Here is a 23,798-nt window from a genome sequence, read left to right on the forward strand (position 1 = left end):
AGGATATTGAATATAGTTTAGGAAGGGAACAATAGTTAACCATATTTTAAGTTTCTAATTCAGCTTTAAAAATTCTCATTACAAATGAAAATTTTAATATGTAAAATTAATCAACTCAACAGGAAAGAATAAAAATCAAAGTTAAAAGAAACTTCTTGGTCTTTGACTACTTTATTTGAATTTGTGAATTTAAGAAACATATGTTATATATTTATGTACACAGAGAATAACAAAAGTTAAATGTTCTATTGGAAAGACTACTGTGACTGGCAATATTGAGTGATTGTCATTTTATAATATTTCTTTTACACTGAAATGCCTTAACATGAAAAGACAAAAATAGGAATGGTTATGCGAACAAATGCACTTTGTTTTCCATGCCTCTAAATCTCCTTAGGAGCAAGAACTCCATATACAGGTTGTCCAAAAGATATTCAAATAATTTATGAAATAAACAAACTTGCAGCCTTACTCAGATTTTAAAAAGAAGTTGGTTTTCATTCATGTGGAAAAACCAAAAACAGAGCAAATGTGCATGCAAAGATAAATAAAAACACTGGCTGCTTCTCAGTAAAGGTGACAGTCTGTCTTTCACACTAATTTATGTACGGTATAATAAGTAACCACTAAATGTAGTAGCAGGGGGAAATTTGGCTGGAATTGTTCCTTTTACAAGGTGCAACCACACTTCCTGCCCATAATTTAATTCTAATAAGGCATCCCCAGTCAAAACCCTATCACAGCATATCTCACCGTTAATACTTTCAGACTCAAATGCAAGCTTGTCTACTCCATCAACCACTAAAAATCCAGAGATATGAGCACTAAATGACTCAATGGTATACTTAAAAACATACACCCCAAGATAGGGGATTCTGAATTTTCCAGTTCTTGGAGTATATGAGGCGCCATAGTTGACATCCAAGTTATTAAATAAGATAGGACCAGGTGCAGTCATTCCGTATGTATGAGATGCAAAAAATGCCACCATCGGTGCATATCTGTAAGATCCTTTTGAAAAATCTGTTAGCGGAAAAAAATGGAAAGAGTTAATTTTCATGTTTTGATCTTGTTCTGTTTATATCTTTATCATTTTATCTCGGTTACAAAAAGCGTTAGTAGAAGAAAAAAGGTCATTCATCAGACTTAACAAGGGCATATGTGTCTGGGTTTTTGCCCCTTTTCTTGCCTGAACTACCCAAAATTGCTTAGCCTCTCTGAGACTGTTTCTCCGTTTAGATCAGGATAGAATGGTGGTAGTAACACTCAATACCTTCCTCATAGAAATGCCTCAGAGATTAATTTGCATGTTGCTTTGATCTCTCCAGAGATGAAGGAATTCAAAGCACTCTGATTATTATGGTATGTCAGAATGTTTTAAAGCCTCTTGCAGGAATTAAAACTGATATCATGCAGAAACAATTTTTCCAGCACCTTGTCAAACAGTTTCTAGAGGCTAAAACAGAAACCCAATGAAATTGTATGCACTATCGAGAAGTAGACAAAAGCAATCTTCTATGTAATTAATGCCAAATGTACTTACAAAGAGTGAGATTTAAAAACAGACTAAAAAATGTACTCTTTATTATGCAGCGCACTATTAAGAAAAGCCTGATCTGCAACATATTTTTTTGCTGTCATTTTAAAGAGAATATATTTTAAGCCCTGCACACATTTTCTTGTATAAAAATCAGAAATGGTACGCTCTGGAAGTAAATCTATAGCAACCAATACTTACGAAAGTAAATGGGCAAAAAGGCATCTTGTTCTACTCAATACATCTGAGCATGTTCTAACAGCCCTTAGCCAGTCAAAATGACACTATGAACTTGACCTTCATAGAAGACATACTGCTATTCACTTATTATGGCTTCATTTAAAGGATCAGATCTGATATGAATCAAAGATGTATTCTTTAACAACTTGTTTGAGGAGAAAAAGTTTATACTAGTTCGACATATATATATATATGTATTTTCTTTTAAGATGCACTAGGAAAAAAATAAGTGGGGGGGGGATTTTCACTAAACTGCCTCTATTATACCAATATTGACAATTTCAACTTGTGTATATCAGTGAGTTTACCTGACAAAATCATGTATGTTATTCACTTAATTTGAGAAGTAAAAGGAATTAATCCTCAAGTGAGTCCAGATTAAGCAGGTCTAAACATTCATTCGTAAACAGTTCAAAAAATGTTTTTATGACCTTGAGCAAATCCAAGGATGCGTGTACTTTCTTACCTGGAGCTAAAGCATTTTCTTCCACCACCTTGACAGTACAGTTGTCACCAGTAAAAGGATGTCGGCAAGCACAGATAACGCTAGTTCTTCCATTTATACATGTGCCCCCGTTCTGGCATGGAGATCTACTACAGTCTAAATACTCCTCTGTTACTGAAAAAGAATCAAGATGAAAGAGGGTAAAAGTGACCTGTTTTCCTGTTGATCTCAAATCATAGTTTGCAGCAGAATTAGAATTAAGGAAAATGCATTCCCAGGCCCAGGACACCCACCAATGTAATCATGGGACTTCATGCAAATCTCTGAACTACCTGAGCGGCTTCTTCTGAAGCCCTTTCCTGCTTTTTGGAAGTGGGACTAATTCTGTGATTCACTGCATTTATGTGTGGTAAATATTAAGACTTTGGTCAACTGTAGAACAGATAGACTACCTGGACACACAATCATGTATATTTGGAACCAGTACATGACAAAAGTAATATTTCAAATCACTGGAGAAAAAAAAAAGTCTATTCAATAAATGGTGCTAAGCTAATTGGATATCCATAAAAATATAAATTCCATGTGTGTAAAAATACTAAATGTGAAAAAAACATATATGATTGCATTACAGTCAAATAAAAGGAATATCTTTGTTGAGCTTTAAAATTTTGGAAAGCTCTTTCAACACAAACAAAATAAACAAAACCCAGAGGCCATAAAAGAAAAATCCTGACATTTGACCACCTAAGAATTAAAACTCATTTGCAATGAAAACCACCCATTATTGAATTTCAAAGTGCCAGATTAAGAGAAACTATTTTTTTTAACAGCTACAACAATGTAATGACTAATTATAGCAAATGAAAACTTCTGACTAATCCAAAAGAAAAAGTATGTAAACCTGTAAAAATAGTGAAAAGTGGGCAAATAATATGAACTGGCAAATCATTGAACAAAAACTACAAAAGCTCATTAAAATTTTCAAAACTTCTTCAACCTCACTACTAATTAAGGAATAACAAATTACCACCAACAACATTTTATCAGGTGGCAACATTTAAAAACAAAATAATCATGCAATATGAAGGAAAATGGGCATTCTCAATACAATGTTGGTTAGAGCTTATATTGTTGGAACCTTCGAATAGGAGGACAATTTGACCATATTTGACAGAATTAAAAAGGTTCTTTTGCTTTGGAGTCAGAAATTTCTCCTGGCCAGAATATATATTCCAGATACCCTTGCATATGTATACAAAGATAATTATTCAAGAAAGTTCTTTATGATATTACTTGCACTAGTGAAAAATTGTAGGACACCTACATGACCATTGATGAGGGACTTATTAAATGAATTTATAGTATCTTTTCATCAAGGAATATTAGACAGCAGTAAAAGAGTGGGGTAAATCCCCAATATGTTTGATTTGCTGAAGACGGCAAGTTTCAGTTCACTTATTAGGTATAGAATAATTTCAGTTATTTAGGAAGCCTCAAATTGTGAATATGGTTATAAACATAATTCATAATTACGTGGAGAGGAAAGGTTGGAAGAATACATTACTGGCCACAGTTACCACTGTGGCTCCACCTTGTGGAAATAGTATAAACAGTTTACAATTCACTCATTTCAAATCATGGTCACTGATGATTTTTAAATATAGGGTTATTTGTTTTAACATTTGTCTCAAGAGTGAGATCTATAAATATTTTAAATAATTCTACCTCATATTTAATAATTCTAATTCATATAAAATGTGACCAAACTGCATGCCTATATAATTAGAATTAAAAAAATTTTTTTGAAATGTAGTTGATTTACGGTGTTATGTTATTAGTTTCAGGTGTACAATATAATGATGCAATATTTTAACAAACTATACTCTATTTAAAGTTATGATAAAATATTGACTATATTCCCATTTTGAGAAAAATATTTAATGGATAGTGTCAAGTACAGAGCCTTATAACATACAACCAAAGATTTGTTGGCACTGATTTGTCAGTTGAAACTATTTGTATTTCATTATGCAACCAGCTACAAATCTACTTTTGTATATCATCTGACTCATATTTTTTTTACTTTATTACTAAAATACTTTAAAAATGGTTAGCTACCTTTATAATAAGTTCCTGTACATATTTGTGCTCAATAGGCAATTTCTTCTTGAATTAACAGTAAAAATCAGACTCCAATAAAGCATCATTTTCTTTTTGACATCTTTCCTCATCCCTTTTGATAGAATTAATTGTATGAATTCTCTTACTTGTTGTCTGATGCTCTGAAGTTCTGTTGAATTTATCATACCCTACTGTAATTGCTCACTTGTCCTTACTTCCAATGAGTGTGGGCTTTTGTGAGGTGAGGGCTCAGGTCCTCCATTTCTTAAACTTTGTGTCACTATTGACTAGCACAGTGCCTGACATATAGAAGTGCTAAATTGTCTTTTTAAAGATGAATAAACAAATCAATGGAAGATGGAGTAGATGACCTCATCCTTAATCTAATACTCTTATCCCTTCATCACATGTTCTAAAACATCATGCAGAGTTCGATGCTATGATGTCACTGGCTTGTTTTTCTAGAGACATAGAATTATTTCAAGCAGACTTTCCACAACTTCTACCTTGGGCTTCCATAACCTCTTAAACTCCTTCCAGTCCATTTATTTTCTTTGTTGGAGATCGTACAATTAGTTAAGTTCTGCCAACTCAACATTCTACTGTCTTGTGCAAAGAGCATAACTAATCTTTTAATATTCATTTCCCTGCTCTGAACATGACTAAAATACTTTTACCACTGTCTTGGAACGTTTCATAAGTCTCAATTTGTTCTGATCTTTGCTTTCTGTGCCCTAATATGTGCTCAAGTTACACTTTTCTATTAATCCTACTTCCATATTTCATAAATATTCATGTTAAATTTGAACTGACTGAAGAGCGCCTTACATTTTCAATGCACTGTCTTTGCCAGTATTTACCATTCTTTATTTTAATTACTTGCTTAATGTCTGAACTCCGTGAGAAGAGGGATTGTGTTGAATTTACCACTCTGTCCACTCAACCTTTCTTGGCGCTCATTCAGCACTTACTCAATAGGTATTCAATGAATAAAATGAAAGGCCACTTTATATTGATGTCTTCTATTTTTATTTATAGTACCCCTAACATGTCATATATAATATGTTTTACATAACATAATGTTTTACTTTTCTTAATTACTTATTTAAATTATTTTTAAATTTGTAAAGCTTAGTTCTATTTTAGCTTCAGTGTTTTATTTTTTTATTTCTTCATTTAAACAGTAACGTTGTAGAGAGCAGATAACTCTGATCTCTGCTTAGGGCAGAAATGGAGTTTGAAACAGGTTAGTGAGGAGACCTATCACTGCCTCTGGGTGAGTTTTGTCATACACAGGAAAACATTATACAAATCCACCAGTATCTGCTCTAGATACTGTATCCACACAACATTAGAACTTTTCTTTATCTTTCATCCTGATGCCAATGCTCTCTAACATGTTTTCACCCTCATACCGATGGATACATTAATTTTCAATGCTATTCTGTTGCATCATTTATCAAAATTATACCTATCAAATAATACTTATCCTTCCATTGCTCTAAAAATACTTCATATGTCCCTTTTCAACAACTTCTAGAAATGTGAACAGTTGTTTATATTACATTTTCAGATTCATTGCTCTAATCACTCATATTCTGTTCATTGGTGTATAGACAGATGGCAATATTGTTTCCAACCATCTTTACTACTTTTCCTTCAATTGTCAGTTTTAATTTTTGTTCTTCTTTTTAAATCGCATCTGTTGTTCTTGATATTGTTTCTGGGATCTTTTTTCTCAACCTTTCAAATATAATTTAAAGCTCATTTAATCATATCAGCAATCTTTACCAAATGAAGTAGCCCTGTCCCAGATGATTTATTATAACCCTTGTCATTAAACTATTTTCATTTATCTTAAGCCATGACCCAGGAAATTTAATGTTTTTTATTTGATATTATCATCTGTTTTGCCTTTTTCTCATAATCTTCAATCAAAAGAAGTATTACAAATGGCAAATATATTGAAATATGCTCAACAACGTTAGTCATTAGGAAAATGCAAAATAAAATCACAATTAGATACAGTAATACACTTATTAAAATGGTAAAATAAACAACATTGACAGTGCCAAGTGCTGACAAGGTTGTGGAGCAATTAGAATTCTCATACATTACTCATGGAAATAGCAAGTGATTGGCCTGTCCTTATAAAGTTAAAACTGTACTTATCTTACAACCAAGCTATGCTACTGGTACATATTAGCTCGAGAAATGAAAACATATGTGTACACAAAAACCTTTATGTGAATGTTTATAGCAGCTTTATTCAGAATCACCTCAAACTGAAAACAGCCAACATATCCTTCAACTACTAAATGGGTAAACAAACTGTAGTACAGCCGTACACAATGGACTACTACTGGGTAATGAAGAGGAATACATGCAACAACATGGATGGATCTCAAACATATTACACTAAGTGAAAGAAGCCAGACTCAAAAGCTTACACACAGTGTATGATTTAATACACTTTGAAAATGTAAGGGAAGAAAACAGATCCCAGTGGCTGGGAGTGGAGGTAGGGTTTGACTACAAAGTTACATAAGAGAATTTTGGGGGGGTGATAGAACTGTACTTCATCTTCATTGTTGTGGTGATTGCATGACTACACATCTGTCAGAATTCATAGACTACACATCAAAAACAGTGACTTGAACTCTATGTAAATTATACCATAAAACTCAAACCTCTCCCCAATATTTTTACTTCTATTATTTTGTTTGCACAGGTCTCCTACATCACTATGTCTTCTTGTCTTTTTCTTTTTCTTAAGGACTTTGAGTTCAGAGAATCACGCACTTTCCTTGTTCTGATGGTTCTGATTACTCCTCCCCCAACCCCCGTGCTCTCTTCAAATAAAGGAAATCTCCATGTTTCTGTCTTCAGTTCTTTTCTTTTTCTTTAGCTACCTAATTCACTTCTTTGTCCTCAGATATCACTTCTGTGCAATAATTTCCACTTTTTATCTACAAACCCTCTTTTGGTTCCAGACCTACATTTGTAAATGACTTCTGGACATTTCTATAGGGATAAGAGATCTTTAAACTCATGTATCACAGAATAAACTTCTCTTCCTGTGTACAACTGTACTTCCTCCTTAACCTTCCTATTTCCATTAATGGAATTGACCAACTTCCCATCACTGATGCTTTATTTAAACTTTGGTGTTATTCTTTATTCTAAGAGTTTGTATTTTCAATTAGCTGTTTTCTACTGAATATATATTCACTTTTAACTAACATTCCTAGTTTCCATTTTGTTCCTTTCTCTATCACTATTTGAAGTCTTAATCTATTCAAGCCAGGGCTGCTGTAATAATTTTCTGACTGATCTGTGGAAGAACGCAAAATAAATCGTAATAATGCACATACGAGGTGATGTCATACTCCTGCTCAAAAATGTTTAATTGTTAACAATAGGATGAATTTAAACATATTATACTCAACACAGTGTGTAAACGGTTGATTGAATAAATGCTCAGCCCAAAGCTACCTCTTCCATGAGATTTGTCCAAACATCCAGTTCTCAATGAGACACGAAACTCTTATGATAATGAACTCCTATAACATTCATTTAGTGCTTAGTATATGCTGTGGCATGTTTCTTTTCTTTCACATTCAAAACAGCTTTATAACAGCATAGTGTTCAAAAGCACATGGAAAAAATTTTAAAACTTAAAACATAACAACCAAATATCACATTACTCTATAGGTACATCTTGCACTGTCAACTTTTGTTACAACAAAATAACAAAGTTTCCATTATATCCCCAGTTGCCTGCAGAATTCACTATTTTTCCCACAGTTGAAGCCTATCCCACCATCTTATTTAATAATACTGCACTTGGCTCCCAACACACTCAACACATCCCACAAAACTCTGCTTCTCTACCTTTCTCTGCTTTTTCTTTTATGCATAATATTTATCACCTTTTAACATACTATGTAATTTACATTTTTACTTATGTTTTTTTTCTCTATCCTTGCTAGAGTGTAAACTCCAAGAAGATAGATTTTTTTAAAAATGTTATGATGTATCCAAAGCATCTATAACAATACCTGATTTTATTGGCACAATATTTGTGCTGATGCCTCTCGAATCTAAATATCCATGAAAAATTTTAAATTTAACGCTTGCTTAGGATTATAAAGCCTAGAAAAGAGTTCTTAAAGGACTGTTGATTAACTATAAAAATTGATTTCCTTTTTTGTAAAAGTTAGGTGTGTATTTTAATTCCTATATGACTCTGGCACATTGACACACAATAACTGTCTTTCACTGATTTCTTTAGCTGTCCAAACACTGTGTAATAATTTTTCTGGTAATTTGTTCGAGAGGTGAAGAGACTTGAGTTTTCATTAATCCATAGTATCAACAAAGTGCCATGTGATATTTTCCCCTAAAACAATGATATTCAAAATAAACAGCTTTGAATAATTCAAATTAAATTTATAATAAAATACTTATTATTTCCATTCAGATCCACTTTGAGGCTGTGTATAGTAAAACTGGCAATTACAACTTTTAGGGTATGTTTTTCAAATTTCATGCGCAGTTAATATACGGCAGAGCTATTTTTTTATGCTGCAATTTTTTTGTCAAGGTGCGAGTATCATGTCCACTCAGACTGCTGTGCCACATGGTCACAATCTGTGATTTAATAATCCCAGCACCTTCTTTTTCATGTTTGATAATCAATACAGCACAAAATAATACTATCATGTGCAATTTGGAACTTATAGTGTTGTCAGGGACTGGTGGAAAGACATCTATTCAGTGTATTTAATTACAGACCAGTTAATAATCAAATTTGGTGTCAAAACTTTGGTGTCAAAGAAACAGTCTATTGTTGAGAAATAGCTCCTGTGATTCTTGTTAGAAAACGAATCCCAGCATATGCAGTGACTATGTAAATGGAACCTGGTATCCTGTCCCATTTCCTTTTTATTGTCAGACCATGGGTCATAAATTTTGGTTCAGATGTGAGTGTCAAGTGCATGAGTTTCTGACTGTTCACCTTAGGTACCATGGTCACTTTATTGCAAGACATGAAGCAGGAAAGGATTGTTAATTTTGTCAGCATCCTCTCTTCAACTGTCATCCTTCCATACAAAGGGGCATCCTCTGGAAAAGTAGGGGAGTCTTTTCTTCTCCCAGGGAACAATGAACAAAAACTAGTTCATTTAATATTCTTTTCAATACTGATATGTTTTATTGACACAAACTGGGGAGGCTGTCCCCAGAAGACAGGTTTGCTAACCAACTCTGACACAAAGAATATCTTTAATATCATGAGCAGAAAAGAGTCAATATAACAGGCCTGAGACTGCTGCCTTTAGAAAGGCTGACTTGCAAGGATTTTCCCTTGATCTATGCCTGGGAACTTGGCTTGTCTCTATTCTCTAACTATTTAAAAAGTGTCTTTTGCAGTGCCCTGACTCTTCAGACAAGCTATATGGTTTATGCTGAATGTCTACTTTCCTTTTAGAGTATGGAGTTTTGTTATGTGCTCAACAGAGGGTACCTACGTGACCAGCCCTATTATGGAGTGAATGTTTGTGTCCCCCAAAAACTCAGAGGTGGAATTCCTAACTCCCCAGGTGATGGTACTAGGAGGTGGGGCCTGTGGGAGGTATTTAGGTCATTTAGGTATTTAGGGTGGTGCCTTCACGAATAGGATTAGTGCCCTTTTAAAAGGGACCCCAGAGAACTCTCTCACTCCTTCCCTTTCTGCCATGTGAGAATAAAACAAGAAGTTGACAGTCTGCAATCCAGAAGAGGGCTCTCATCAGAACCTGACCATGCCGGCCTGATCTCAGAACTGTGAGAAGTGAATTTCTCTTGACTATAAGCCACTTTATCCATGGTACATTGTTATAGCAGTGTGAGCCCCAATAAAACCCTTGAGAGCTTAATATCTGATGGTCTTCTCTGGGCAGAAAAATTGCACACATGTGACTGCATTTTTTGGTGACTGGAAAACAGAACACATAGAAGTACACCCCCTCATGGGAGGGAGAGAGCATAAGAAAGCCTATGCATGGATTTCTCCAGACTCCGCCTGGGTCTTTCCCCCTTGCTGATCCTCTCATCTATTATTTCACTGTAATAATCCTTAGCTGTGTGTATAACTAAATGCTGAGTCCCATGAATGCTTCTAGCATAGCAAGCTTGTGTGTCATTTTGGATACCTTACAGAACACATCGTAAACTCAATTCAAGTAGCTATCCTTCAAAATTTAATTAGCTTATGTTCAATATTTTGTATAGAAGTCAACTTATCCTGAGGTATATGTGAGAATGTTTATTTTTTATGATATGGAAAAGCATATAAAGAGTTGAAATACCTTGGAAAAAACTCTTGTTAACACTTTTGTGGATATTTTTTAGTGCTTGTCAGTACCCATGCATTTTTATACATTTAAGCCTTTATATTTTTAATCCTGTTCTTTTTGATTTATTATGTGGTAAGCATAAGCTCATTTATCAACATATGCTGAGTTTAAAACACAGTGACATAAATTAACGATGGAACAATGGAATACGATGAGCATTTAAATTACGTTGCTACATGGAAATAATTACCTATCAAATATTAAGTGAAAATTTTAGAGAAAATAAAATATAAACATCGAATATAGCTGAGAAAATTGTATCATATAGTCCTAACTACCTCAATAATACACTGTATGAAAGTTGATTTCTTTGATTCTCAAACTTTGTAAGGTAGATATGTTATTCTAATTTTATAAATGAGGAAAGTAAGTTTTAGAAAAATAAATGACTTTTACAAATAAACACATTGCTAGGCAGGACTTAAACTTTGTTTTCCTGATTCCAAGTTCAGTGCTTCTTAGTCATCACAACTGCCTCTGTGCTGTGTCACAGAATTTAGAAATGGTTTGAAAGTGATGTAAGACAGTAAAATATTCACTAGGTTCTTATTTTTTCTTTTAAATTGCTTATATTCACAGAAATGATAATTTAAAAGTTGTATTTGGTATACTGCCAAATCTGTTACAGAACGTAGTCTTTCTTAAGAAGAGTAGTTAAAGTGACAGTGATGAATAAAAGGTTTATTAAGGAGAGTTAAATATACTTAGTAAATACTGGAGGAACGGTTAAAATAAAAAGTCAATGGTCTCAGGAGCAGAAGGCGCGTCGTCAGCCATGCTGCTGACATTGTTACAACAATTCAATTCAGGATTCAGCTCCTCTTGCAAGGCAAGCAGCCCGACCTGCTCTGCGGGGACAAATCTGCCAATTGCTCCACAAACAAATCTTCAAAGAGGAAATAAAATCCTCTTGGTGTCTACTGGACTTTTGTTTAGAAACAAATCAAATATTTAGGGATTCAACCAGAACAGTTTATCTATCAGAATTGGCCTGAGAGGAATCATAATTAGCATAACTGGATGTGGGAATGGCTCAGGAGAAAGTGATATGGAAGAGAACTCTGAATGTTACCTCCCACTGCATCAGCTCAGAGAAGATATGGTGAACAACTGATGCCAACTTTCAATGACAACTGCCCACTGGCCATTAACACAGAAAAGCTAAACTGAAAAGTAGCCTTTTCACTTCCTTCTGGTCAACGCAGAAACAAGTGGTAATATTTGGGTCCTCAAGAAAGCAAACTCCCTGGGAATATCAACTCTGGCCATACGGAATATTCAGATATGGCCAGACTCTGAGATAGATATGATTCGTCAAACACAAGCAGAAGGAAGAGAAAGGCAGGTGAATAGACTTCACAATCTACTTCAGTACAGTAGTTGAGCGGAGCCCTGAGTCCAACAGACCAGGAGTCAGGCTCCATCACTTACTAGTTGCATGACCTTAGGCAGGATCCCTTAGTTCATCTCTCTGAGGGTTAGTTTACTCACCTTCAAAATAAGAATAATGATAGCTACCTCATAGATATTAAATGAAAGAACATATGTAGTATAATTTGTACAGTGCCTGGGATGTAGTAAGTGTTAATACATGGTGTCCAATATTACATCATTATAGTATTACTATTATTAGGCTTCAAAGGAGGTTATCAGTTATTAAAATTAAGATTAAACAGAAAGAGAGTCACAGACATAGAAAACAAACTTATGGTTACCAAAGGGGAAAGGGGGAGGGAGGAGGGATAAATGAGGAGGTTGGGATTAACATATACACACTACTCTATATAAAACAGACAAACAGGGCTTCCCTGGTGGCGCAGTGGTTGAGAATCTGCCCGCTAATGCAGGGGACACAGGTTCGAGCCCTGGTCTGGGAGGATCCCACATGCCGTGGAGCAACTGGGCCCGTGAGCCACAACTACTGAGCCTGCGTGTCTGAAGCCTGTGCTCTGCAACAAGAGAGGCCACGATAGTGAGAGGCCCGTGCACCGCGATGAAGAGTGGCCCCCGCTTGCCACAACTAGAGAAAGCCCTCGCACAGAAACGAAGACCCAACACAGCAAAAATAACTAAATAAATTAATAAACTCCTACCCCCAACATCTTAAAAAAACAAACAAAAAATCCAGACATAAAACAAGGACCTACTGTATAGCACAGGGAACTCTACTCAACATTTTGTAATAACCAGAAGGGAAAAGAATCTTAAAAAGAACATATATGTATAACCGTATAACTGCATCACTGTGCTGTACACCTGAAACTAACACTATATTATAAATCGACTATACTTCAATTTAAAAAAAGAAAAAACAAGATTAAATTTTAAAAACTATGTTTCTGTGGTTTTTCTTTCTACAAACTGCATTTATTCTGCAAATGATGGTGGCTATAATCTGAATAATATTATTGTGAGATTTGTAAAATCGTGATAAATTACCTTCTGGTGTTAGGTAGGGGAGTAATGTGGCTAGACAGTATTTACAGTATCATAGCAAAGGTCAAAGGAAACACAGCCAAATTTAACTAGTATGGCAGTGTGTCTCACAGTTGGTATCCAAGGAAGTAGTTTATTTTGCAATTGGTTTTTTCTTAGAGGAGAATTTAGCCTGAGTCCACTGGTTTCATTATCTTGCATAGACTTTACCTGCTCAGCTGTTCAATGAATACCATCAGTTTTACGACCCATAGAAGCAGAGCCGGCTTAATGAGCACGCATATCTACGCATCCACTTGAAAGGGCCTCACACATTTTTGTTGCTGATCCTGCGGTACAGTGAATATCTGCCCCACATATGAAATTAGGCCAATATACCTTTATTGCCCTGACATCATTATGGGTTGTCTTTACAAAGATAAAATAAAGAACTTTTAATTAATTATTAACTTGAGGCCTAGAAAAATTCTACTTACAGTAAATAAAGGAACAAGAAACAATTATATCAAGGCATCATTAAAAAGAGAATCAGTACTAAGTTAATTATTAGCCCATTAAGCCCAATATTGAGTCAACTTGATATAAATGTCTCAATGCAATTTTTATAAGCTCCTAACATGCATTCTTTATACTCTGAAAGTTTATTAGTTCTTATGTTCTACTGAGTCTCTTAACTCAATTAATTTTGAAGCTATTTAAATTTATACTTACTGTAGAGATACGGGTATTTTTTGGTTTAAGGAAAAAAGAATGACCCAGTTTGCCTGGTGTATGATCACATATCCTGCAGAGTTTAACTGAAACTCATTTGCAGTGTCCACAAGAGAACCAAGGATTAAAGTAGTTTGGAGAAAGAGCAACTCAATATTTTTCCTAAAATGATTATTGTAAGAACATCTTGTACTGAAATACTACTTTTCTCTTGGAAACATGTAAGCCTAAATAATTTGTTCTGTGATCCCACATGGTAAGATTAGTCCTCCTGGGTCAGATTAATTTGGAATGAGTCATAAATAAATACAATAGCTTAAATAGTCAAGAGACAACTCAACTTTGTATTATTCTGTGATTTTTCATATTCTCTGAACATTCAGAGATTAAACATGAAGGGTCATGTTAAGCTAGGATAATGATTACCCTTCTGTAATGAAAAAGCAATAAAATTCAAAATTCATCCAAATGAGTGTATATTTTAACAGCAGACTCATATGAGAGGTTCACTGTATTTCTTTTAATAAGAGTCCGTAGCTATTCTTTTCATTGTGGAAAGATTATTTAATATTACTCATATGCCAGACATCTTAATAAAACACTTCTTTCATACAGAGAGACTATTAAGTAGTTTATATGCACTACACTAAATTCCTCTTTCTTCCCAAATGTGTGCTTCTCTGGTGTTTACAACATCTGTCAATGGTACTTCAACCCTCTCATTTCCCAAATGCAAAACCGCAGAATATTCTAGATCTCTCCCCTCCCCAAGTGCTGTGTATTCAGGCTGTGAAAAGCTCATGTTTTTTTACAGCAATGCAGTCTGCAACATATTTCTACTAATGAGCTCAGAAAAATACCTACTGCAATCCCATCTCATAAAAGGAAGAAGCCGAGACCCAGAGAGGGGAATTACTCAAGGCTACACAGAAACATACGGAAATAACTAGGACCGGAATCATGATTTGTTGTTCCTTAGACCATTAATTTTCCCACAATCTTTCTGTTTCTGTTGATGTTACTTTCATGACACTATTCATACCCATCTCCTCTGATGCAACTACCTCTTCCTAAGATCTGGCTTTCACTGATCTTGCCAATAGTGTCCTAACTGGTATCTCTGATTTCTTCTTTGTAGTCATGCTACACGCTACTCCTAGCTTCGTGCTTCTGAGACACAGTTCTCACCATACCCAATGCTCTGCTTGAAATTTTCAAAGACCGTTCTTTACAAAATCATGTCTACATGCCTTGAATGTATCTCCCCAAAATTTATATGTTCATATCGTAACTTCCACAGTTGCTGATATTAGGAGGTGGGGCCTTTGGAGGTGCTTAGGAGATAAGGATGGAGCCCTCATGAATAGGATTAGTGTTCCCAGAGCTCCCTCACCCCTTCTGCCATGTGAGGACACAGCATGCAATTACTGGAACCAAGTGAACCAGAAAGAGGGCCCTGATTTTGGACTTTCCAGTCTCTAAAACGTCGAGAAATAAATTTCTGTTGTTTCTAAGCTACCCAGTCCGTGGCATTTTGTTAAAGCAGCCCAAAGGGACTAAGATACTTAGCTTGTCATTCAAGGCCTTCTGTGATCTGCCCAAACTAAATACCTGCTCACTGTACCTTCACTCAGCCAGACAGTCATTCAACAGATATTCACTGAGTTCCTGTTGCATACTGACACTTTGCCAGGTAACACCAAAATGAATAGGATACAATCTGGTCTTACTCATCAGGGAGCTCATTGTCTAATAGCTTCCTTTAATTACACATGTAAAGAAAAATGTTCTACAAGGGCAAACTTGATTGTTTTATAGGGGTCTTGTCAGAAAAAAAGTTAAGAAATATGAGAAAAATATTTACACTATAAACAGTTGTTTTGTATTGATGTCTGCTTTATATAGGATAAAATCAGCTTCAAATAATATATCAGGGATCTTTGAATTTCTTAACTATTTACTCAAGTTTAAGTAAGTGTTCTTTATATCTTATGGTCTTGCTAAACCATACAGACCTACTAAATACCACTTAAATAGGAAAAGAGATTAAAAGTTAATTTTTAACAATAGCTTACCGGGAAGTAGAATGTTGTCTGTGTTTCTTTGGGTCCGGCCCATCAGGACAGTGGTCAGATTCACTGTTGGTTTCTTAAGTGTATTGGGTTTCTTCAGCAATGGTTTTATTTGCTTCTGTGACTTGACAATGTTTGCAAGACTACCAGACAATGATTGGTTTATATACTGAGTTAAATTAGATAGGGCAATTTGAGTTTTTATTTCAATCACTGATTCCACAAATTCTGTCAGACCTTTCTGAAGAAGCTGAGTATCTGGTATGGAACCTTTTATCTTGGGTATGGTAGCATTCAGTTCTGATATACTTGTAGAAGCATCATGACATATTGTTAAAGCTTCATAGAGAGTCTTGTTAAGTAAAGAGAAATTAATGGAAAGATGAATGGATTTTGCTTCCAGTGCTTTAAATCTGGAATTTAGTACCTGCAGTTGTAGAGCCTGGTCTCTCTCATTTGTAGCCACAAAGCCTTTTTTTAGTGAAACATAATAAGGTATGAGCGTCTTGGTCACTTTAGACTCAACGCCTTGCAACCGAGTTTCAAAATTTTTGGAAATGTTTGTGGCTGAGAGTATTTTTTCCTCCAAATGACTCATAATTTGCTGGTATTTTATCACTTGGGAACTGGTTTCATTGATCATTTGAGAAATCTTTTGAAAGTTGGACAGACTTAGTTTTTCATCTTTAGGAATATTTGCAAGGGCCTTGGCAACTTGCAGAACAAAGTTATATTTCTGATTGTCATTGACCAAAATCTCAATAGAATCATTCAAACGTTGGAACTGAGAAATGAATGTCAAAATAGTCTCCATATTTTGGGTACATTTGTGATGGACCTCAGGATTATACTTTGTTGTATCTAAAGTCTCTTTTAGCATGTAGTTATCTTGAATGAAGTCAATGGCATTATTTATAATAGTTATTGTCTTATTTAGACCGTCTTCCATTTCTAAGGCATGTTCATTGATACGTCTGTCTAAGGAATCCCCACGACTCTGTACTTCATTTCTAAGTAAGTTGTATCTTTTTGTAAGTTCTTTGATAAGCAAATTTAGACTGCTAACAGCAGTCATCAGATTTTCCACTTTTTTCTTTGTAGCTACTACTTCTTTTGGTTGCTCATACGTCATTGTCTCTCTAAAGGATGCTCCCTGCTCGAGCAAGGGTTGAAGAATCTCCATATCGTAAGTCAGATCATTTAGTTGCTCATTCATTTTATCCATCTTAGTGTCCATTGGAAAGAGAACCTCAACCAATGTTTGGTTTAAAACTTGTAAATTCTCTTCTGTGTCCTTAATTTGAAATTTAAAATCATCTCTGCATTTGGATAACATGTGTTCACATTCCTCCCTGACAGATTCTTTCTCCATCTCCAAAGCAAGGGTGAGATTGTTAATCTTGCTATCTTGGGTGTGCAAATCATCGAACATACGCAGCAGCATCAAACCCTGCTTCTTTACAGTCTCATGTAGAGTAGACACGTATTCAGTGACGTTATTGCTAACTGATCCAGCGGCTGGAACACTCTTCTGATTTGATACTTGTTCAGTTGATAAAAGATGCTCCTGCATGTCCTTCATTTTAGAAAGGGTCTTGTTGAGGGATTCATGATACAGAATGCTCCTTGAGCGCTCCTGTTCTAGAGCACCTTCTAAATGAGTCTGCTTTGCTTCTAGTTCTTTAATAGGCTTCTCACATGTAAAAGTCATTTCTTGTCTTACACTCACAATGCGATTTTTTAGATCCAGTATATCAGTCGAAGTGGGCCTATTTTCTTGCATTAAAACAGACTTTTGCTGGACTGCTACTGAAACCACGGTTTCATTAACTTGTCGAATTATCTGTCTGGTGTTTTCAAGGTCCTCTGAGAGAGTTGATACAGTCTTGAAGAGCTGCACTATGGTCTCCTGCATGTCATTTTGAAAAATTTTAAATTGTTCTCTTACTATATCTTTCACCAGATCATTAATGCTTTTGGATTTTAGACCTGGAGAAAGAAATAATAAACAACAATAAATGATACATGATTTTAATAATGTAAACTTTAGATAGCTCTAAAAAGATAAAAGTGTGAGACTAAACATTAATGACATGAAATAATGAAAATATCTCTTGACTACATTTACTTATGAAATTTAAAAAAAATTAGAGTTCATATAAGGTGATCACCCTCTTAACTGATAAGTCTGAGGGAAAAAAATCAGTTGCCGGGAACACGCTAGAATCATAGAACTAAGGTTCTCTGGACAAAGGCATAAAGGAACTACTACCGACTTCAGTTAATACACCCTTGTATGCAATGATTCTAGCCTTAGTCTTGCATAAAAATAAATGGTTTGGGGCTTTCTGCCTTAGTAAATAATACCTGATGTTAGCTCATGACTGTTTATTAGGTTTCTAGTACAGTTGACCCTTGAACAATGCAGGGAATGGAGTGCCGACCCTCTGCGCAGCTAAAACTCCACGTATAATTTATAGCTGGCCCTCCATTATAGCCAAGATTCCTCTGAATCCACAGTTGCACATCCTTAGATTCAACCAACCGACTGTGGATTGTGTAGCACTGTAGTATTTACCATTGAAACAAGTCTGCTTATGTAAGTGGACCCAGGAGGTTCAAACATATGTCGATCAAGGGTCAACTGTAATTAGGTTTCAGAACTAGTGTTCCGAGCTTATAAAATTTAATATATTGGGCTTCCCTGGTGGCGCAGTGGTTGAGAGTCCGCCTGCCGATGCAGGGGACATGAGTTCGTGCCCCGGTCCGGGAAGATCCCACGTGCCACGGAGCGGCTGGGCCCGTGGGCCATGGCCGCTGAACCTGTGTGTCCGGAGCCTGTGCTCCGCAACGGGAGAGGCACAACAGTGAGAGGCCCGCGTACCGCAAGAAAAAAAAAAATTTAATATATTGACTGCAGAGACGAAATTTAATGAGGTTCCCAGAGGAGGAACAATATGAAGTAATAATCACAAGATTCAACAATAGTTCATAATAACAATAAAATAAAAATAATGAGAGGTTTGAGGATCACAAAACTAAGTCAAATGACAGAAATTTAAGATACACATTGACTCTCATAATATGACATTAATTTTTTTTTTTTGCGGTACGCGGGCCTCTCACTGTTGTGGCCTCTCCCGTTGCGGAGCACAAGCTCTGGACGCGCAGGCTCAGCGGCCATGGCTCACAGGCCCAGCCGCTCTGCGGCATGTGGGATCTTCCCAGACCGGGACACGAACCTGTGTCCCCTGCATCGGCAGGCGGACTCTCAACCACTGCGCCACCAGGGAAGCCCGACATTAATTTTTTAGGTGATTTTATTTATTTTTAGTTTGATAATTCTTTTTTAAAATATTTCTATTGAAATATAGTTGATTTACAATATCATGACATTAATTCTTAACAAAAAGAGGAGAGGAAACTTGCCACTAATGAAGCACATACTAGTTATCTCCCCTTTAGAAAGAATAGACTGATCACGAGCCAGAATTATGGATAGTTATAAACGTAGCATTAGAAAAAAAAAGGAAAAAGAAAAAAAGGGTCTTGAACTATTCAGAACTACTTAGAACAGGAAATAAATATTCAAACATGTAAAAACATAGAAACAAACCTGTTACATACAAAAACAGAAAATGGGAAAAATAAAACATGCTTGAGGCATATTTATAGTACATGGCAATGAAACAGGTATAAATGGAAGATATGTTCATTCAAACATGTAGCCAATATCTATAAGGTAAAATACAGGCAACATAATACAAAGCATTTTAATCAGGAAGGTCTGTACAATGGAGTATTGTGAAGTAAGTTATGGCTACTATGAAGTCTATTCAAGAAAGATGATTATAGGATAAAAATACATAGTCCCTACATGTCTCTATTTTGTAAGCGAGTTTTAAAAAGTATTTAAGTTGCTTGAGAGACCTCCATAAAACATATTGTGAAAGAGCAATCATACCAAATAGAATGATATATTGTTTGAGGGTCTTGATGCTAATTAATGTGGTACAAAGACAAAGCTGTGAATGGATAAATATTTCCTTGGAAATCCTAGACCTTAAAGATGCATGTTTTTAATTGATCTTTAGGGTCTAGGATTTCCAGAGTACAAAAATTTATTTTACATTTCTAAACCTAGTGGAAACTGATATAAACTTAAAAGTCTAGAAACTATAAGTAAGTGAAAATCAACTTGTATGTAATAGAAAAAAATAATAAAAGCACATGAAGTATGAAATAGTAATCAGTGACACACAGCACCAAAGTACTAAGGAAAGGCTTAGAAAAGATTATATAGCTGCAGTTAAGATAAATTATACTGAAACAGTCCTAACTTTTGCATTTACTAACATGAATAATCATACCAAGAAAAGTTTTAAAGTATTTTTATTTTCTAAATTTTACTTAGCATTTGACATGTCACTCATTTATACAACAAATCTTTGTTGAGTACATTCTAGATGCTACACAGAAAATGAAATTTGGAAAATTAGATTTCTTATGCTTAAAATAGAATATATTAGCTTCACTAAGTGTAAGTGCTATTAACTACTTAATACTACTTAAAGTGCTATTAACTGCTTAATTAACTACTTAATAGCAAAGTTATTTTTATTGCACTTTCTACAGGATCATTTAGTCATTTCCTGTGGGTTAAAATTGTCTTTAATTCTCATGATGAAAACAGCTCGATGAAACACAATAAAATAATTAAGGTTAGGAATCAGACTTCCCTAGGATTTATAACCTCATAATTCTGGCTTAAAATGTTTTTCAAGATTGACAAGGTAAAATAAAACTTAAGCGTAATTAAATTAATTAATTAATTGTGGACAATAACAACAGATTTTAACTACAGCAAGGGAAAAACTACATGATCTGAAAGTCAGAAAAAGAATGAAAATAGGCGAAAACACTGTAATAGGTAAAATTCAGTACAGAATCTTGATCAAATTAACTAGGAAAAAAAGTAAACAATCAAAGTAAAAATTAGAAGGTACTCTCATGCTTTAAAACTTCAGTGGAGGCCGGGTGCCCCGCCCCAGGGAGGGGAGGAGAGGCAAGAGGGTTTGGTTGAGCTGCAGCTGTTTGTCTGTTTGACACGGGCTTGGGCCCTATGGCGGGGGAGACGGAGGCCCAGGACTGTTGAAGCCTGGAAGTCCCCTCCCCTCCCCCCTCCCCTCCCCTCCTCTCCCCTCCCCTCCCCCTCCCCTCCCCCTCCCCTCCCCTCCCCTCCCCCTCCCCTCCCCTCCCCTCCCCTCCCCTCCCCTCCCCTCCCCCTCCCCTCCCCTCCCCCTCCCCTCCCCTCCCCTCCCCCTCCCCTCCCCTCCCCCTCCCCTCCCCTCCCCTCCCCTCCCCTCCCCCCTCCCCTCCCCCTCCCCCCTCCCCCCTCCCCTCCCCCCTCCCCTCCCCCTCCCCTCCCCCCTCCCCTCCCCCCTCCCCTCCCCTCCCCTCCCCCCCTCCCCTCCCCCCTCTGCTGCTTTGTGGCATCCCCCTCCCTCCACCCTTTCCCACTCTTATAATCTAGCCATGACTAGCAAAAGCACAGCCAGGCCCAGCGGGCAGCCCCAGGCCAGCAAAATATGTCAGTTCAAATTGGTCCCGCTGGGTGAGTCTGCAGTGGGGAAGTCTAGCCTGGTATGACGTTTTGTCAAAGGGCGGTTCCACAAGTACCAGGAGAGCATCACCAAAGCGGCCTTCCTCACCCAGTCGGTTTGTCTAGAGGACACAACAGTCAGGTTTGAGATCTGGGACACAGCTGGGCAGGAGCGATACCATAGCTTGGCCCCCGTGTACTACGGAGGTGCCCAAGCTGCAGCTGTGGTTTATGACGTTACTAATCAGGAAACCTTCGCCCGAGCAAAGACATGGATAAAGGAACTCCAGCGACAGGCCAGTCCTAGCATCATTATTGCCCTGGTGGGGAACACAGCTGACCTGGCCAACAAGCGCATGGCAGAGTACGAAGAGGCCCAGGCGTAGGCAGATGACAACAGCTTACTGTTTATGGAGACTTCAGCCAAGACAGCTGTGAACCTGAACCATCTCTTCCTGGCGATAGCTAAGAGGTTGCCGAAGGGTGAACCCCAGGATCTGGGGGGTGCAGCAGGCCGAAGCCGGGGTGTGGATCTCCATGAGCAGTCCCAGCAGAACAAGACCAGTGTTGTAGCAACTGAGGGGCGGCGAGCGGCAAACAAGGATGGAGCTAGCGCGAGAGCTCAGAACTAACCTCCATCCGAACCGCTCAGCACACAGCCCCTGCGGTAACAGCACACTGGGCCCTGGCTCCCAAGGGCTGCCCCTTGACAGCTCCGTCACGGCACTTTGTAACGCTTCAGCAACAGGCAGCTGTTGCCACTGGCTTCCTACCCCTACTCTGGGGCTTGGGGGGCAGATCCCCCAGGACTTACCTTCCAAATCAAACTTTCTTCACTTTGTATTATAGGTGCAAGACAGTGACCTACTTATCTTTCCTCCTCCTCCCCATTTTTTCAGAAAACTCTCTTTTTGTCTCCTTCCCCTTCCCCTTCTGCTTTCGGTCAGTCTCTGTTCTTGATCCTCTTTTTCTTCCCCTCCCCGGGATGGAGAAGGTAGTGAACCCAGGAACTGAGGAAGGAGGTTTGCAGTTCAGTCACATTAGGGGCCCTGGGGGAAAGTAAGCCTCAGAGCAGAGGGGAGTAAGGAAATATTTCCTTTTTGTTTTTATGTGGCTGGAGTTCTCATATTTGGAAACACTGAGTTGGCCTTGTGGAGGGTGTTTCTAGGTAGAGGCGAGAATGGGAAGGCAAGCTCTCAGGCACCAGGTTGGAGTCTTGTTGTTAGCTAACTGGGCAGAGGTGGAGATGCAGTGTCATCTGTGGCTCAGGAACTCTTCCAAGGCTTACTGTCCCCTCACCCAGCCTCTTAGGTAGCTTCTCCCCCATAGTGGGGGAGATTCTGGACCCCAGAGTCCTCCAAAGAATCTTCACTGGCTGCCTGCATCTTTGGCTCTACTGTGATCTACAGGGAGGGACCAGCCTCTGACTTACACATATGCATTTTTTTCTCTCTGGCGCTCAGATGGCCTCAGACCCAGACCCTATATCCCCCCTGCAGTTTGTACTTTAATTGATGGTAGTTCAGTTGTGATACTGTTTTATGGGGGGTTTGATTGATTTACCTGCCCTCTTAACTTTTTAATTAAGTGGAATCCGAGGTGTATATGAGGTTTGGGGAGGGGCTGTAGAGAACAGTACCGGTGGCAGCTACTCAAGCCCAATCTCCATTGCTAGCTTCCTCCAACTCTGATTCTTACTTCACCTATGTTCTGGTCAGCCTAACTCTTGGGTGTACGTTTAATCTTTCCTGAGGAATTAACTGAGCAGCTGGAGAGCAGTCTCAGGATAGCACAGGCCATTGTAGGGGAGTGAAAAGGAGTCAGCAAGATGGAAGAGTTTTCTGTCCTTTCCCAGGGTTCCCATTCAATTTGATCCACCTATTACCATGTCTTTTCTACTTCCCTGTAAATAGGTATGATCTTTATTTCCACTGTACAGTCTGTTCTGCCCCCCACCTCCCGTCAGGCCCTATTTCTTTTCTCCTTTGTTAGTATCTTCGGTTTGGTCCCTCCATGCTTACCCCCCAAACCCATTACCATGCAACCAGTGGTTTAATCCGCATACCACTAGGAGGGTGGTACCACAGAGGCCTACTTGTGGCCCCCTAGTACCATAACACCTGTTCCTGTGGACAGGGAACGACTGGCACTGAGGGCCCCTCATAACTATCTCACATCACCAGAGGATGTTGGTCCTTTATAATCTCTAGTCTCTCTTCACATCCCTCATCAG

The 23,798-nt window shown here is 37.5% G+C and overlaps 1 protein-coding gene and 1 pseudogene across 1 annotated transcript in view; one reads left to right on the forward strand and one right to left on the reverse strand.

Moving 5' to 3' along the window:
- Nucleotides 1-477: 477 nt before the first annotated feature.
- MMRN1 (multimerin 1) overlaps nucleotides 478-23,798 on the reverse strand; it is a 65,871-nt gene continuing 42,550 nt past the window's right edge. Inside the window, exons 6-8 of the mRNA XM_070045537.1 lie at nucleotides 15,967-17,952; nucleotides 2,244-2,396; nucleotides 478-1,023 (exon numbers count right to left, since the gene is read on the reverse strand). Coding sequence (XP_069901638.1) covers nucleotides 602-1,023; nucleotides 2,244-2,396; nucleotides 15,967-17,952 — 2,561 coding nt within the window. The 3' untranslated portion in view covers nucleotides 478-601. The remainder of the gene's footprint in view (nucleotides 1,024-2,243; nucleotides 2,397-15,966; nucleotides 17,953-23,798) is intronic.
- On the forward strand, nucleotides 21,484-22,145 carry LOC132597324 (ras-related protein Rab-5B pseudogene; annotated as a pseudogene).

Source organism: Globicephala melas, chromosome 5 (assembly GCF_963455315.2).
Source record: "Globicephala melas chromosome 5, mGloMel1.2, whole genome shotgun sequence".
NCBI lineage: Eukaryota > Metazoa > Chordata > Mammalia > Artiodactyla > Delphinidae > Globicephala > Globicephala melas.